Raw genomic sequence first — 15,690 nt, 5'->3', positions numbered from 1 at the left:
TCAAAAAAGCTAAGACAAGAAGAGTATAAAGAGAGAAAAAGAAGGAAAGGTTGAGAGAAAAAAAGTATGGAGAGATAAGTCTAGTGTTAGGCATATAAGGATTGCAGATCACAACATAGAAGAGTTGTGTGCAATCTCTCTCTGAAATATCTCTTGTAAAGTCTCCCTATTATTTTCTCCCAAAGTAGTGAAATTTCTGCAACTCGGTGGATGTAGGCAGTATTGGCCGAACCACGTATAAATTTCTTGTCTTGTGTATGTTTGTGTGTGTTTATAGTACTAATAAAAAATACACGTGTATGTTCTGTCTAGGAAAGATTGGATTTTAAGTGAGACCGGTGTGACTCCTCCAATCTTACCTGGGAACGTACCGAGCTGTATCTTTGGTAAAATACCATTTACCGTACTTGTGTGTTGTTGTTTTCTTGACAGATTGGATCCCAAGATCCTAGAGAGAAATTAGCAGCGTCTAGTTTCCTAACAGGTTGTAATTCAAAAATTACTTTCTCTAAAAAGTCCATCACCAGTTTAATTTCTTCTGGTGTGCTTAACATGGATGCTTTGCTTTTTAGGTCAGATATAACAGCAACAACCACCATATTGATACCACGCCGCAAATCCATCACATTTACACCAACAGCTATTGACTTGCAACCCTCCGTGAGTGACGTTTTTGGAAAACGGCACTAATTTGAGACGTTTAACTGAATTAAGACAATAGCACAAGTAGTACCTACAACCCAATTATAAGACTCAGATTGAAATGAACTAGAAAAATATCTTAATACGCTTTGATGTTGAAGAGTGCCAGAAGCCATTCAACATCACTTACAGTACACATAAAACCAGGCAACTATATATTAAATTACTTGATGATTCAGCTCAAAATGAACTCCAATCCTAAGTAGTTGAAAACAAGTGTTGCCTTTTAAGTCAAGCTGACGATGATGGAGCATTTTCTTTTTGGCTCCCAAAGTACTTTCAAGTCCTATGACTAATAATAGCAGGAATTTGTTGCTTCAGTCTTAAGAACTATAAATTACTTCTTAGCTACTACTGATAAAAAATAACCAAACTCAATTTAAAACCTTAATATCCGCAGTACATTTATTCTTTCAGGCACATAAACTAGAGAAAAAAAAAAAAAACAAGAAATTACCATCTCCAGCAGCAGTATTAGTAGCTTGCAACCTGCTTTACAAGATCTGCACCAACACTTTTGGCCTATTTTTTGAAGCTGATACTTTTGGCAACAGTGACACCATCCTTTGTGACTTGGGGGTCTCCACCAGTTTTCTCAATTATCACATTGCGACCCTGAATCAACCAATCAAAACAATAAGTAAAAGGGAAACGCTTTAATAGATATTTCTGTGCTACTCTACTTCTATTGGATTTTCCATGTAATTTGAGTTGTGCTAGACTATGAGATATCATTAAGACCCCACATGTAAATATAATCATAAAACATGAAAGCAATACGGTTTTTCTCATAATGGTTGATGGAGTGGATAATCCCCATAATCAATCAAGGTTGTCTTCTTTTATTTAAACTTAAAACAGATTTTTTTTTTAGTTTGAAACATAATTTGAAAAGGCAAAAGCGTTGTGTGAGGTGTTTTAGTCTAATAAGTGAGGCCCATGCCTTGAAGCACCGAGGCATAAGCCTCACTTTTGTCTAGAAATATAATATAGATAATTCAAGAAAAATAAGTATAATAAACAAGTAGTAAGTAACATTTGAATTATGAAAGACCCTTTAATCTCTGCATAAATAGCAAGAAAGTTGAGAATTGACATTTTAGAGGGAAAAAGAAAGGACCGTGTTTTAAACAACTTGGGCAATTTACATGGTAGGAACCAAAATTTTTAAAAGAGTACACAAACTGGCAGAAACACAACAGGAAAGAAAAAAAATAATTTTATTGCCATCATCGGTGAATCTAGGCTCAGTCCTCCCTTGCCAGGCTCAAAAGAAGACTTTGGACTTTTATCAAATAGTCTGAAATAGATACAAAGGTCTTTGTGGCTTCCCAAATGCAATTATTACATTTTATTTTTAAATAAAAAATAATAATAATTAGTTGTCCTCTCATTAAGCTGAGTTTGACATGCAGCTGATCAATATTTAGTAGCAGACAATACAGAAAAATCAAAGCTAGGAATCATATCTCACTGAGTAAAAAGGCTGATGGCCGTCAAAAGCATAGGCTTAACGTATGAGGCCGATGCCTTAGGACTTCTTCTTTACCTTTTGCACCTTGAGGCAAAATAGAAGCACTTGCTTGAACCGCACATCCTATGGTTACCTTTCATGGTAATCCAAGCAAACTTGGTCTGTTTGTGACTGATAACCTGGTAGGAGGAACATTACTAAAACCAAAAGGCAGCCTTTCATTTTTTTATCCATCAATATTTTGTCCAAAGATGCAATTATCAGGTGAGCTGTACTCGCTTTCCATTTGAAGTACCAATTCCTCAAGTATCCCATAAACTTCCTCCAACCCCTGTCGCACAGTGTTCCCTGCTGAGAACACATAAAGCTTTTTCTTCACCTCAATCCAACTCTGACCAGGAATTTTTTTTAAACCCTTTGTCTTTGCTGAGATCCTCACCCTTGCAGAATCTTCCCATCTCCCACTTGCAGCATAAATATTTGAGAGCAGCATGTAGCTCCCAGTTGTTTCTGAGTTCAGATTCAAAATATGGGAGGCAGTCTCTTCTGCAACATCTGTATTCTTGTACATCCTACAAGACTGTAGAAGGGAGCCCCAAACACAGTCATTGGGTTCCATTGGCATGCTTTTGACAATGTCACTTGCTTCTTTTAAAAACCCAGCACGCCCAAGGAGATCAACCATGCAAGCATAGTGCTCCATCTGTGGTTCGATCCTAAACTTGTTAATCATTCGACTAAACAACCTACGACCCTCAGCAACAAGCCCAGCATGACTGCAAGCAGAAAGAACAGCAACAAAGGTGACACTATCTGGCTTCAATTCAGATTTAATCATCTCATCAAAAGTTTTCAAAGCATTTTCACCAAGTCCATGCATCCCATACCCTGAAATCATTGAATTCCAGGAGATTAAATCCCTACCATCAATTTTCTCAAATACTAACTGTGCTTCTTTGAAAGCTCCACACTTTGTGTACATATTAATCAAGCCGTTTCCTACCAAAATATTACTGTCCATCAAAGCCCTAACTACATGACTCTGTATTTCCCTACCAAGATTCAGTGCTGCTAACTCTGCACAAACCGATAAAACACTGGAAATTGTCACACAATTAGCCATGACTTCGGCAAGCTGCATTTTCCGAAAGAGTTCCAAGGATTCCTTCCCTCGGCCCTTGGAAGCAAATCCACCAATAATGGCACTCCAACTTATGACATTAGGTCTAACCATAGGATAATCATCTGAAGTATCCAGCTGTGAAAATATTGCAAAAGCCTCATCACAAAATCCAGATTCGGCATATGATGTTATCAAAGCATTCCAACTCACTAGATTCTTTGTTTCCATCTTCAAGAACAAATTATGTGCATCTTTTACATCTCCGCATTTCCCATACATACATATCAGTGCATTCTTCACAAACAAGTAATCTTCAAACCCATCCTTTATAACATATCCATGAATGACCTTACCCCTGCCAACCGCAACCAAATCAGCACATACAGATAACACAACAGCAACCGCTTCAGCAGTAGCCCCAGTTCCTCTCATCCTCATCATACGAAACAACTGTATGGTTTCTTCAGTCTGCCCACATCGAGCATGACTTGACAACAATGACGTCCATGTCACAGGGTTCGGCTTCAACCCTTCCAACTCCATCCGCCGAAACATCTCATATGCACAATTACAGTCATAGTTATAGGCATAACCGGAAATCATTGTATTCCACGAAATAGAGCATCTAACACCCATTCTGTCAAACAAATGTCGGGCATCCTCCATTCGCCCAAGCTTCCCGTACATTCCAATCATTTCATTCACAGCATGAAGATGATTTTGGAAACCCATTTGTAAAACATGACCATGAACAGTCTTGCACAAATTAAAACTACACATAAATTTACATGCCCTTATAACCAAAGGCAAAGTGAACCCATCGGCCCAAATCCCAAGCTTTCGCATTTTATCATAAAGTTTAAAGGCTTCTCCATAGTACCCATTTGAGACACAAGCCCTCAGAATCGAATTCCACAAAAGCAAGTTGGAAAGCCCCTCAACTAGGTTGGCATCAAACACTTTCCGAGCATCCATAACGAGCTGGAAACGTGTATAGACAGACACAAGCCGGGCGGCCAAGAACGCCGCCCGGTGTGTGCCACTGACAACAATTTGATTGTGAACTTGTTTGCAGTGTTGAACTGTGGTGCATTGCGGAAGAAGAAGGTCAAAGAAATCCAGAAGTTCATCATGGGCGATAGAGGTTTGTGATTTAATCTGGGCATAGTGAGAGTTTATAGAGATTGAACCGCTGAGGTTTGATGGAAATGAGAGATGGGTCTTGTGGCAACATGAAGAAATCGATATGTAACGTTGAGAGGAAGCACGCAGCATGAAGGTGGGAAGTTTTCCAAACTTTCAGAAAGCACTATATTTACTGGAAGCAAAGATTACAGACATGAGACATGGACAACAATCAATCCCCTTCAAGTCCTTCTTGTCGACAGCTATCAATTCAATATCATCCAACGGTTCCAATACTTGTCTATCACTCGATCAAAATTGAAATCGTCGGCGACTTCCCTGGAAATTCTGAAACTTGGACCAGTGAAGAATTTAGGATGCGGCTCAGATTTTACTAATGGTTTTTTAACCCAAAAACTAACGGCGTTTACCAACATCAAAGACCAACGACGATCTCACTGCCTTTCCTTTCCTCCCAGCGCCCTCTGCAACTCCTTTTGGCACCCTTAAATTTGAGCCGTGGAAAAATAATATTTTTAATTTCACCCTTAAATTTGAGCATAATTTTAACTTCCCAACCCTGCACCTGCAGCATTTACATGTAGAGTTCCCATCTTAAATCCTAAAACCTACAATTGTATTTTTCAAGATTTATGTCTATTGCCGTGTGGGTGTGTGTGTGTGTGTCAGTGTGTGTGTGTTAGCTCTGCCTTTCAGGCATTGTAAAATGTTCTTACTACACAGCACAGTGGAATAAAACTCCTATCATATTTTCATTCAAAAACTCTCATTTTCAATCGCAAAAAGTCAACAAAATTTGGGATTCCGAATACATATTTTTCCAATTATAATAAACCAATGACAAAAGGCCCGACAAGTATTGATACATAGCATCATGATATATTATTGTTAAATTGGCTTTGAGATTAGTGGTGTCGATTGTGGAAAGAAGCTCTAGAAGCCGCCCATATCATCCAAATTTGGCATGCGGCTGGGGCGTTTGTTTTTGTCATCCGGATGATCCACTACAGCTGCCTCAGTTGTTGTCAATAGCAAAGATACACTGTAACAAAGCAGAGCACATGGTTAGTTTAAGAAGGCTTTAAGCTATGAAATATATGCATACTTTTTTCTATCATCTTCACCTGGCAGCATCTACTAAAGCCGTTCTAATCACTTTAAGAGGATCTATGATTCCCTCCTTCACCATGTCAACATATACACCTGTTTTGCACAAGGATCATTATTACTCGAGCCACCAGGAAAATAAAAAAGGAGAAAAATGGAAAAACAGAATCCAAAGTGCAAGATATTGGATTAATCAAACTTTGATGAGAATTCTCCATACCAACATGTTGGAAATTTCCAACTTTTTGTTATTGAATATTTCAACTCAACAACTTGTTCCACTATTGTGCTCTATCATAGACAAAAAATACCACAAAAGAGAGATTTGCATATAATAAAACCCCAAGACATAAAATGAAAAATTTATAAAGCTGGCCATTACGATAATCCTTGTAACAAATAAAAGAACAAACCTTTAGCAGCATCGAAACCCCAATTATGATCATCTTGTTCCAACAATTTTCCAATGACCACTGCACCATCAAAACCAGCATTTGAGGCTATTGTGAACGCAGGTGCCTATCACAAATCAAAATGCCCATTGTCAGCAAACACTGATCCACAAATAAACACTTAGGTGAGTGCAGGTGAGAAATTTCAACAAGAAAACCTTGAGAGCATTCTGGATTATCTTTATGCCTCTTTTCTGGTCTTCATTTTCAGTTGGAAGATTCTCCAAAACTTTTGCAGCATACAAAAGGGCAACACCACCACCTAATGAAAGCAATCAAGTTATAATTGTTCTTGAGAGGCGTGGATGTATATAGCCTAGATGAATAAAAACTCTTTTTTTTTATAAAAAACTCTACTTACCTGGCAAAATACCTTCTTCCACAGCTGCTCTTGTAGCATTTAAAGCATCTGTCACCCTATCTTTCCTTTCCCCGACTTCTGCCTCACTAGCCCCTCCAACCTGAGAGAATATGGTTAAATGGCATATCAGGGCAATCACTCACCACACTGGGAATTCAGAAAGGCGATTGACAAACCTTGAAAACAGCGACACCACCAGATAGCTTCGATAGCCGTTCCTGTGCCTTTTCCTTGTCAAACATGGCAGTACTCTTCTCCATAGCTGTCCTCAGCTGTAAAGCATCATATAGTATTAGCAGATGCCATGAGTCTTCTCGGGTGTGTTTGTTAAACGATTTTGATTCAATACTATTCAACTCACTTTTTCATTTTTCCAACATGCTCTTACTTTTTATATCACATCAATTACCTTTTATTACTATTCAAATAAAAAAAAATCACTACAAATCAATTTTTTTCATTTTTCTATACCAAACATTCTTACTTTTTCACTTTTTTTTTTAAAAAAAAAAAACATATTCTTACTTTTTTTTAAATCAATCAATTTTTACTACAGTATCAAACCACTAAAACCCCAAAACCCTTTAACAAACGGAGCCTTTTTCTCTTCTATTCATTGCCTTTTTTATTTTCTAGAGTCCAGATCCTTTGTTCCCCTCTGTGCTCCTATCCATCTATTATGTTGGGCAACTCTAGTTACTCTGATTAGGTTTTGTAACGTGTGAAGAAGATTTATCGGTTCCTGGAGATCTCATGTGTGGGTCACAAGGAGTAGTTTATGGCTCTTCTGATAGTTATTGAAGAGCATCGTTGTCTTGAGGACTCGGCTTCTCTCACTAAACGTAGAAGCGAGCTAAGAAGATTAGAGTGCTCCATCAATTATGATATCAACAGTGAGAAATCAAGCCATGGAAAAGGCAAGCATAGGGGCCTTTCAGTTTTTTTTATGAAGCCTAGACTACTTTCTTGGAACGTGAGAGGGTTGAATGGGGGGAAGAAATGTCCAAGGGTGAGAAACTTGCTTAGAGAATGGAAGCTAGATATTTTTGGTTTTCAAGAAACTAAGCTTGAGGTCATGCCTCATAGTGTTGTGTGAAGCTTGTGGGGATGTCATCATGTGGACTAGGGTTGCTTTGACTCCAGAGGGGCTTTAGGTGGTATTTTGATTATGCCGAACAAGAGGGTGGTGGAAAAGATAGATGAGTGTGGGGAATTCACCTTTAGAAACATTGAAACATTCCATCTAGGCTTTTCCGGGTGTCTATGGCCCTAATTTTGATAGGTAAAGAAGGTTTCTTTGGGATGAGTTGGTTGGTTTGCTCAATTAGTGGAACTTGCCTTAGTGTGTTGGGATTGATTTTAATGTTACCACTCCATGTAACTGAAAATGAGGCTATGGGGATAGAGCTGAATTTCAGTATTTAAAAAAAAAAAAACTAATAATCCACATGGACATGACATTTAGCTACATATAATGTAATTGAACCAAACAATAAAAAAAATAAATGCCGAACATATGCCATTATATTAGGTCATCAAAATTTTGAAAGAGTTCTCGGTACTAGACTAAGTGCATATCTAATGTGTAAGAATTTTTTTTTTTTTTGATAAGTAATTTTGTATATATCATAATGTGTAAGAATTTTTTTAAGTATAAAAAATGGCATAATTCGTACAAGTGATTAGTAGACATAAGGAAAATTTGAAACAAAAATTATGGGAAATACAACATACCTGCTCACATCTTTCTTCGATCAGCTTCTTATCTCCACCCCCATTTAGAACTATTGTGTCATCAAGAGAGACAGTCACCTGTTATTTGGACGCCAGGGGGGGTGGGGGGGGGGAAGGTCAATTGTGTCATAAAGAAATTAAAATATGGCACAGTAGCACACCCTGCACAAAAGCACAAACCTTTTTTGCAGTTCCAAGCATTTCAAATTGGACTTTGTCCAGGGTTAAACCACGGTCTTCAGTGATAATCTGTACAGTAGATGTGTCTTAGTTAAAAAAAAATGTCTTTAAAATACATAATTATCTAGTATAAGCAAAAATTACAAAGTCGGAGTGAAAGATTGTGTGACCTCTCCCCCAGTAAGAATGGCAAGATCGTCTAAATTTGCTCTTCTATTTTCCCCAAAACCAGGAGCTTTAATGGCACAAACCTAAACACATGCAATTACACTAGTGAAATAATGAAAGTTTTACAGGAGAAGAACCAGGATCAATGTCAAAAGCTGATAAAGAAAAAACAAATTATATTTGAAGTAATACCAGAAACTATGACCCCCAAATAAACCAAAGAAACAGACCAAACACAGTAGATAACTGAGGTCTTTAATAAAAAAATAAAAAAATTACATATCCCAAATTTAATCAAATATGAGATTATTTGTAGGAATATACAAGTACAGATGTATAGGCACTCATCAAACGATGAGTCAATAGTTAATACCTATTCATAGGATTTTTAAAGAAGTATCACTTGATAGAAGTCTTACATTGTTTTTAAGAGTCAGGTGTAATTTTTAAAGACACGCCTAAAACTATTCCAGAGCTTGAATCATTATCTATTTAAGGAAGTCATCTCAATCCATGAAGATGGTGATAATAATAACAATCTCCATATGGCAAGATCTCGAGCCCTCTAGAACCTTTGGAAGTTAAATTCATATTAAATAAATTTTGTACTTCTTGAGAAGACAAGTACACCATTTGTTGGCATGTCTCAATATATAAGATTCTCTTTCTTGCTTTTTCTTCAATGTAAATGATTAAGGAAAGTACCTTAAGGATGTCTACAGAGCTCAGAGATGACACTTTTCACTACAAATACAAATATGTAATCATTTATCTACCTTATTCTCCAACACATTATAAGACGTTTCAGTTTTGATTTTGCATCTTGTCAAAGGACCTATGAGTACTTTATCTATCTATTAAGCACAAGCATAAAGATCTCATAAATGTGAAGCAGTACATTCAATTTTTTTTTTTTTTTTTTTTTTTTTGGATTGGTACGTTACACATACATCCCGTGGGACATGAACCCACAACCTCACCCTCCACCTTGCTACAAAGGGAGGAAGGACCATTTGGGCTAAAGTTCATTGGCAACGTGAAGCATGGCATGCTGCTATCAATAATCATGTGGCCTCCCTAGAAACATACTGCACTGCACTATCTACAATCTAAGGATTTCACCATCATTGCAAGTTATTAATGTTTACATCCTGTACCATATTGCGCATTACACCATATAAAGTAACTGCAGAGTAAAGCCAAGCAATCACCTTAATCCCAGCATGATGCTTGTTGAGTATAAGCAAAGCGAGTGCCTCACTATCAACATCCTCAGCTACAACAAGAAGTGCTCTTTTTCTCTGTTTATAAGTGAATAGCAGCAATAGGAAGGAATGAGAAACTTTCATAGGAGTTCAGTTGATAATTCATCAGTGCCTATGATAAGAACCCACCCAGAAAGATTAATTACCTGTACTGATAGCTCCAATATTCTCAGAAGCGAATTTACATCTGAAATTTTCTTGTCATAAATAAGGATCAACGGGTTCTCTAGCTCCTACAAATAGAAAGTAACAACTTTTTATGTCACACATCAAAAAAAATCAAATTAATTACACCAGAGAAAAGGCTTCCATGAAAAGATATGCAACTGGATCAACTAAAAATAAGTAACAATTGTAGAGGAAAGACAAAAACTCCAAGAAAGAAAGTATGCCAAATTTCAAGAAATTAACAATTGAGTGGCCGCTGAATGGTGGCAGACACACAGATCAAAGGACCACCAAATACTAACTGACAACATGGTAAAGATTAGCAAAAGCTTCACATCCAAGTAGGACATGCAAAATGACTTTGCAACCAACTGTTTGTAAGGAGTTCATATTGAGGGGCTTGAATAATTTAAGGGCATGAATGACAACTTGAAACGTTTGCAACTCATCTTCTAAGGGGGAAAAAAAGTATAAGAATAAATAACTAAAGCAGCACATGTGCGATACTGGCAACCTAATTCTAGTACAAAAGCAACAAGTAATCGACTATTTAAAGTACAAATATAAAGGAAACAACAGTACAGATCTGAACTTACACATTTCTGGGTCTTCTGATCAGTAACAAAATAAGGAGATACGTAACCTCTGGCTAGCTTCATTCCTTCCACCACTTCCAGCTCATTATCCAAAGTATTCCCATCCTGCAAAACTTGGAAATTATAAATAAGAAAATCTAACTGTATTAAATTCAACATCATACATATCAGAAGAAAAAGAGTGCTTACAGCGACAGTAATGACTCCTTCCTTTCCAACTTTCTCCATTGCTCTTTCTATCAAATCTCCGATCTCATGTTCACCATTAGCAGAAATAGTTGCAACCTATTATATTATTAAATAGACAAAACAAACATTAAAACAAGAGAGCATAGTAGAAAACATAAAAATGTATATTAAAAAAATGATCATGATGCATAGAAGAAACGCCAATGGTTATTCATAAGCCTTTATTAGAAAAATTGACAACAACGGCATAAATGCAGAAAGTTCTCAGTGCCCTTGTGTTCATTTTGCTAATAACCATTGGAACAATGCTGATGAAAGTAAATACGTAGTCTGTAATTCAAAAATCACTTTCTCTAAAAAGTCCATCACCTGTTTAATTTCTTCTGGCGTGCTTAACATGGATGCTTTGCTTTTCAGATCAGATATAACAGCATCAACCGCCATATTGATACCACGCCGCAAATCCATCACATTCACACCGACAGCTATTGACTTGCAACCTTCAGTGAGTATTGCCTGAGTTAAGACAGTAGCACAAGTAGTACCTGCAACCAGATAAGACTCAGATTGAAATGAACTAGAAAATATCTTAATACGCTTTGCTGTCGAAGAGAGCCAGAAGCCATTCAACATCACTTACACACATAAAATCAGGCAGCTATATATTAAATTACTTATAAGATTCAGATCAAAATGAACTCCAATTCTAAGTAGTTGAGACAGGTGTTGCCTTTAAGTTAAGTTGACCATGATGGAGCATTTTCTTTTTGGCTCCCAAAGAAGTACATTTTAGGTCTATGACTTCTGACCTACTAATCAAAAATAACCAAACTCAATTTAAAACCTTAATATCTGCAGTACATTTATAACCCCAAGGTGTTGGCCCATGTGGCGGAGGCCTTGGTCTTGGGGTTTGCTCCCTTCAAGGTCCAAGGTTCAACACCTTATGGGTGCAAACAATTCCTTGGGGCCACACCCCCTAGTGAAAAGCCAGCGATTTAACTAGTTCCGTATAAGAAAACTTCCAAGGGTGCGGTGCACAGAACCGAAGTTTACTCTACAGGGGTGGGTCCGAAGGGCCCTGCCTTGGAGAGGTTCCCCGACATAAAAAGTATATATATATATATATATATATATATATGCAGTACATTTATTCTTTCAGACACATAAAGTAGAGAAAAAACAAGAAATTACCATCTCCAGCAGCAGTATTAGTAGCACTTGCAACCTGCTTTACAAGATCTGCACCAACATTTTTGGCCTTTTCCTTGAAGCTGATACTTTTGGCAACAGTGACACCATCCTTTGTGACTTGGGGGTCTCCATGATTTTTCTCAATTATCACATTGCGACCCTGAATCAACCAACCAGAACAATAAGTAAAAGGAAAAAGCTATGATGAGAGCAGCTTCATTCTGCGTTACTCTACTTCTATTGGATCTTGCTCGTATTTTGATACATGCTAAATTATGAGATATCATTAGGATCCCACGTGAAAAAATAATCATAAAACATGAAGGCAATAAGGCTTTTCTCATAAAGGTTGATGGAGTGGATAAGCCTCATAATCAATCAAGGTTGCCTTTTTTTTCTCTAAACTCAACTTAAACAGAACTTTTTTAGTTTGAACCATAATTTGAAAGGGCAAAAGCGTTGTGTGAGGTGTTTTAGTCAAATAAAATATTAACTTTTATCTAGAAATATAATTAAAATTCAACAAAAAGAAGTATAATAAATAAGTAGCAAGTAACATTTGAATTATGAAAGACCGACCCACTAACCTCTGCATAAATAGCAAGAAAGTTGAGAATTGACATTTTAGAGGAAAAAAGAAAGGACCAATGTTTTAAATAACTTGGCAATTTACATGGTAAGAATAAAATTATTTTAAAAGAGTACTTATCAAAAAAAATTTAAAAGAGTACTTATCAAATTTTTTTAAAAAGAGTACATAAATCAAGCACCAAATTAAAGAAACACAAAAAGGAAAGAAAAAATAATTTTATTGTCATCATCGGTGACTCTAAGCTCAGTCCTCCACTGCCAGGCTCAAAAGAAGACTTTGGACATTTATCAAATAGTCTGAAACAGATACAAAGGTCTTTGTGGCTTTCCCAAATGAAATGATCACATTTTATTTTTAAATAGAAAAAAGTTATTTGTCCTCTCATTAAGCTGAGTTTGACATGCAGCTGATCAATATTTAGTGGCATAAAATACAGAAGAATCAAAGCTAGGCATCATATTCTCACTTAGTAAAAGAGGCTGATGGCAGTCAAAAGCATAGGCTCAACGTATGAGGCCTATGCCTTAGGACAACTTCTTTACTTTTTGCATCTTGAGGCAAAATAGAAGTGCTTGCCTTGAGCCACACATCAAGGCGCACCTTATGTAAGTTTTTCCAAACATTGCCTTGATAATAACATGTTTGATCATTTTAGCATAGCTTTGGCTTACTCTTTCATCTGAAAAATGAAACTATGCTGAATTATATGATGGTGTTGTACATTGAGCTTTTCTTTTTCACCATTATTGCGTGGCTTCAAAGTAATATCAATAAATGAGTATTTCAAAGGATCAAGCTTGAGCCTACAAAAGCAAAGGCTAACTTTCCAAATAATAAACATTTTTTCTCTCAACACTCCCTATCACTTTTTTCGAAGTACGAAGGAGGAAAAGGAAGAGGAAAGAATTTGGAAAACAAAACAAGCACCAAAAAAAAAATTCTTTCCACCATTGTTTCCTACGCAAGCACTACACATAAACGTAGCCAAAGAAAAACAAGTTCTTGCCTTTATTGTTGCTTACTCTAATAAATCTCCAACAAACTCTAGAAACCACGAACAACGGAAAAATTAACGAACATAGGTCCGATACCTTTGGTCCCATTGTGACTTTTACGGCTTCTGCTACCTCGGAAACGCCCTGCAGCATTGCTGCCCGAGCCCCAACCCCAAAACCGATAGCTTTGGCCCCATAATTTCTGCTGCATATGACTCTGTTACACACCTTTCCAATCCAAATCATTAACCAACAAACATTCAAGTAAGAAAATAATCCATACCCATCAAACACAATCCCTTGCAGAACCATAAAATAAAGCATAGAAAAATTCAAACAGATCGGATTCAATAGAATTCGGAAGCGTTTGGCTGCTGAGAAGTGTGAGAGAAAATAAAATGAAAATTAATTAAAAATCCGAATCTTAATGTTTGTTACTAGGGAAAATGGAAATTTCCTGGAAACTGAACTACCATAGGATAACATCAAATTTGGATACTTTCTTTTCCCTTTCTTTCCCCACAACTTTCTCGTCAACCAAACGGAGGGTTAAGCAAAATTGCAGTGAATCAGAGACTACTAACAATAACAGTTCCTTACTAATCTTCTTGAAGAAGAGGAAGCGATCGTTGAAGCTAATTTCGAAGCTATTCGATACATTTGGGAGGGAGAGAGTGTGAGAGAGTTTGAATTTGACGAGAGTACGGGTTTTGGTAGGGTTTTAGCACTGGGATTTCCTACACTTTCCGTAAGAATTAGGAAACGGCCTTGTATTACTGGAGGGTCTGGACTCTGGAAGAATCTGGATTGTTCATTTAAGGTGGACCCCAGATGGAATTGCCACCCAATTATGTCTAGATGTTCCTATCCCGCGCATGACCTGCAGGTGATTCTGGCTCGTTTTGCGACAGCTTTGGATCATCCGGCCCAGTAATCAAGGCCCAATATTGATAGAAGATCATATAGTGAGGCTTCCGGGCCAACCACAAGTACAAGGATGTAAATTGAGTCAAGCCGAGCCAAACTTCGCATGTTCGGATTAAGCTTTTCAAATTTGTATATGTGCTCCAGCTCGGCTTGAGCTCGGTCCGAGTTTCAGACCATGCGTTTGAGCTCGGCTCGTTTTTTTTCTTAATGGCTTCAAACTCGGCTCAAACTCAATAAGCATTTATCAAATAAACGAGTTCCAGCTAAATTTTTTTTCTTTGTTTTTTGAAAATCCAAACAGAGAGCAAGACTGCAAGAGAGTAAAATAAAAAGGAAAATAGCTCAAGAAAAAAAAAAAAAAAAAAAGTGTTTTTCCTTTTCTTTTTTGATTTTTTCGTAGGAATGAACCCAACCAAATCTTAAGAGTGAGGACGAAGTGTCGTCACTTTGATATTGAAATGTATTGTGTAGTCTGTACAAAGAAAGCGTGAGAGAGAAAAATATGTAACTTTCCAAGAAAAATTATCTAGTAATTAATTTTACAACGTGTCACCCTATTTCTACTCTAACAAAATAGAAACGCAATAGAACATTTAACTCTTCTTACGAAAAAAGAGCGTATGCAGTGAAAGGCTTTATCAAAAAGCAAGTAAAATAGCTGCTAATTAACCAACAATAGATAATCACCATAGTTTAAATAAAGCATCAAAAGATAACATAAATATACATCAAGTGTTTCGGTATAAGACCAGACATACAAACCAAGGCTGAAAGTATTAGAACATCAAAACACGAGAAGTCTATCATCCAAATCACAAAATCCTCAACAATTACAGAACATCAGATACTACATAAAAAGAAATCCTATGGGAGTACAACGAGTACAACGGTACAACCCAACTCAAGACCACCAGCCTCCATGATAGCAACTAACTTAGGGTTGTTATCGAAGATCAATTTAGTTAGGTCATCCAAAGGCATCCTTGTGCCCAATCGTCCAAGAACCATCCCCAAGGGTATAACCAAAAAACAAGCGTAAGTCCACGACTTAGAGAGTAATAATACACATAAATAAAACATTATTTATGTAATAACTCAATTGCTAAAAAAGTTATATATTACAAGCATAAATAAAGTAAATCTCTCCGGTTTCAAAATCATATGGCATGAATATACAATATAAATATAGTACATGATAATTAAGAGAAACATGTCATAGGTCAACTCTGTATGATCTATACAAACCCTTAACCTCTTTTTGGTATGATTGGCAATGTCTCGAAAGACCTGTAGTACAATATCAGTGCCCTAGATATT

At 36.8% G+C, this 15,690-nt stretch overlaps 2 protein-coding genes across 5 annotated transcripts; both read right to left on the bottom strand.

The window, feature by feature from the left end:
* Positions 1-213: 213 nt before the first annotated feature.
* On the bottom strand, positions 214-4,830 carry LOC132186759 (putative pentatricopeptide repeat-containing protein At1g17630). 2 transcript variants are annotated; one of them, XM_059600796.1, is made up of 3 exons: positions 2,177-4,830; positions 1,160-1,317; positions 214-733 (listed from the first exon to the last, which is right to left on the bottom strand). In XM_059600796.1, the coding sequence occupies exon 1, from the start codon at positions 4,572-4,574 to the stop codon at positions 2,403-2,405; it is 2,172 nt and encodes a 723-aa protein (XP_059456779.1). In that variant the 5' UTR covers positions 4,575-4,830; the 3' UTR covers positions 214-733; positions 1,160-1,317; positions 2,177-2,402. The 2 variants fall into 2 exon arrangements, with proteins under 2 accessions (XP_059456779.1, XP_059456778.1); XM_059600795.1 differs by lacking the exon at positions 214-733 and having other exon boundaries at positions 799-1,317.
* Positions 4,831-5,240: 410 nt separating this feature from the next.
* On the bottom strand, positions 5,241-14,242 carry LOC132186760 (chaperonin CPN60-like 2, mitochondrial). Of its 3 annotated transcripts, none has more exons than XM_059600797.1 (17): positions 14,047-14,242; positions 13,543-13,674; positions 11,860-12,019; positions 11,035-11,210; positions 10,666-10,761; positions 10,477-10,581; positions 9,859-9,945; positions 9,659-9,748; positions 8,450-8,530; positions 8,280-8,348; positions 8,100-8,177; positions 6,542-6,637; positions 6,366-6,465; positions 6,163-6,266; positions 5,966-6,071; positions 5,570-5,648; positions 5,241-5,487 (listed from the first exon to the last, which is right to left on the bottom strand). In XM_059600797.1, the coding sequence occupies exons 1-17, from the start codon at positions 14,104-14,106 to the stop codon at positions 5,379-5,381; spliced, it is 1,728 nt and encodes a 575-aa protein (XP_059456780.1). In that variant the 5' UTR covers positions 14,107-14,242; the 3' UTR covers positions 5,241-5,378. The 3 variants fall into 3 exon arrangements, with proteins under 3 accessions (XP_059456780.1, XP_059456781.1, XP_059456782.1); XM_059600798.1 differs by having other exon boundaries at positions 13,543-13,663; positions 14,047-14,241; XM_059600799.1 differs by having other exon boundaries at positions 13,543-13,648; positions 14,047-14,241.
* Between the last annotated feature and the right edge of the window lie 1,448 nt (positions 14,243-15,690).

This window comes from Corylus avellana, chromosome ca7 (assembly GCF_901000735.1).
Source record: "Corylus avellana chromosome ca7, CavTom2PMs-1.0".
NCBI lineage: Eukaryota > Viridiplantae > Streptophyta > Magnoliopsida > Fagales > Betulaceae > Corylus > Corylus avellana.
This window is presented reverse-complemented; position numbering and strand designations above follow the sequence as displayed.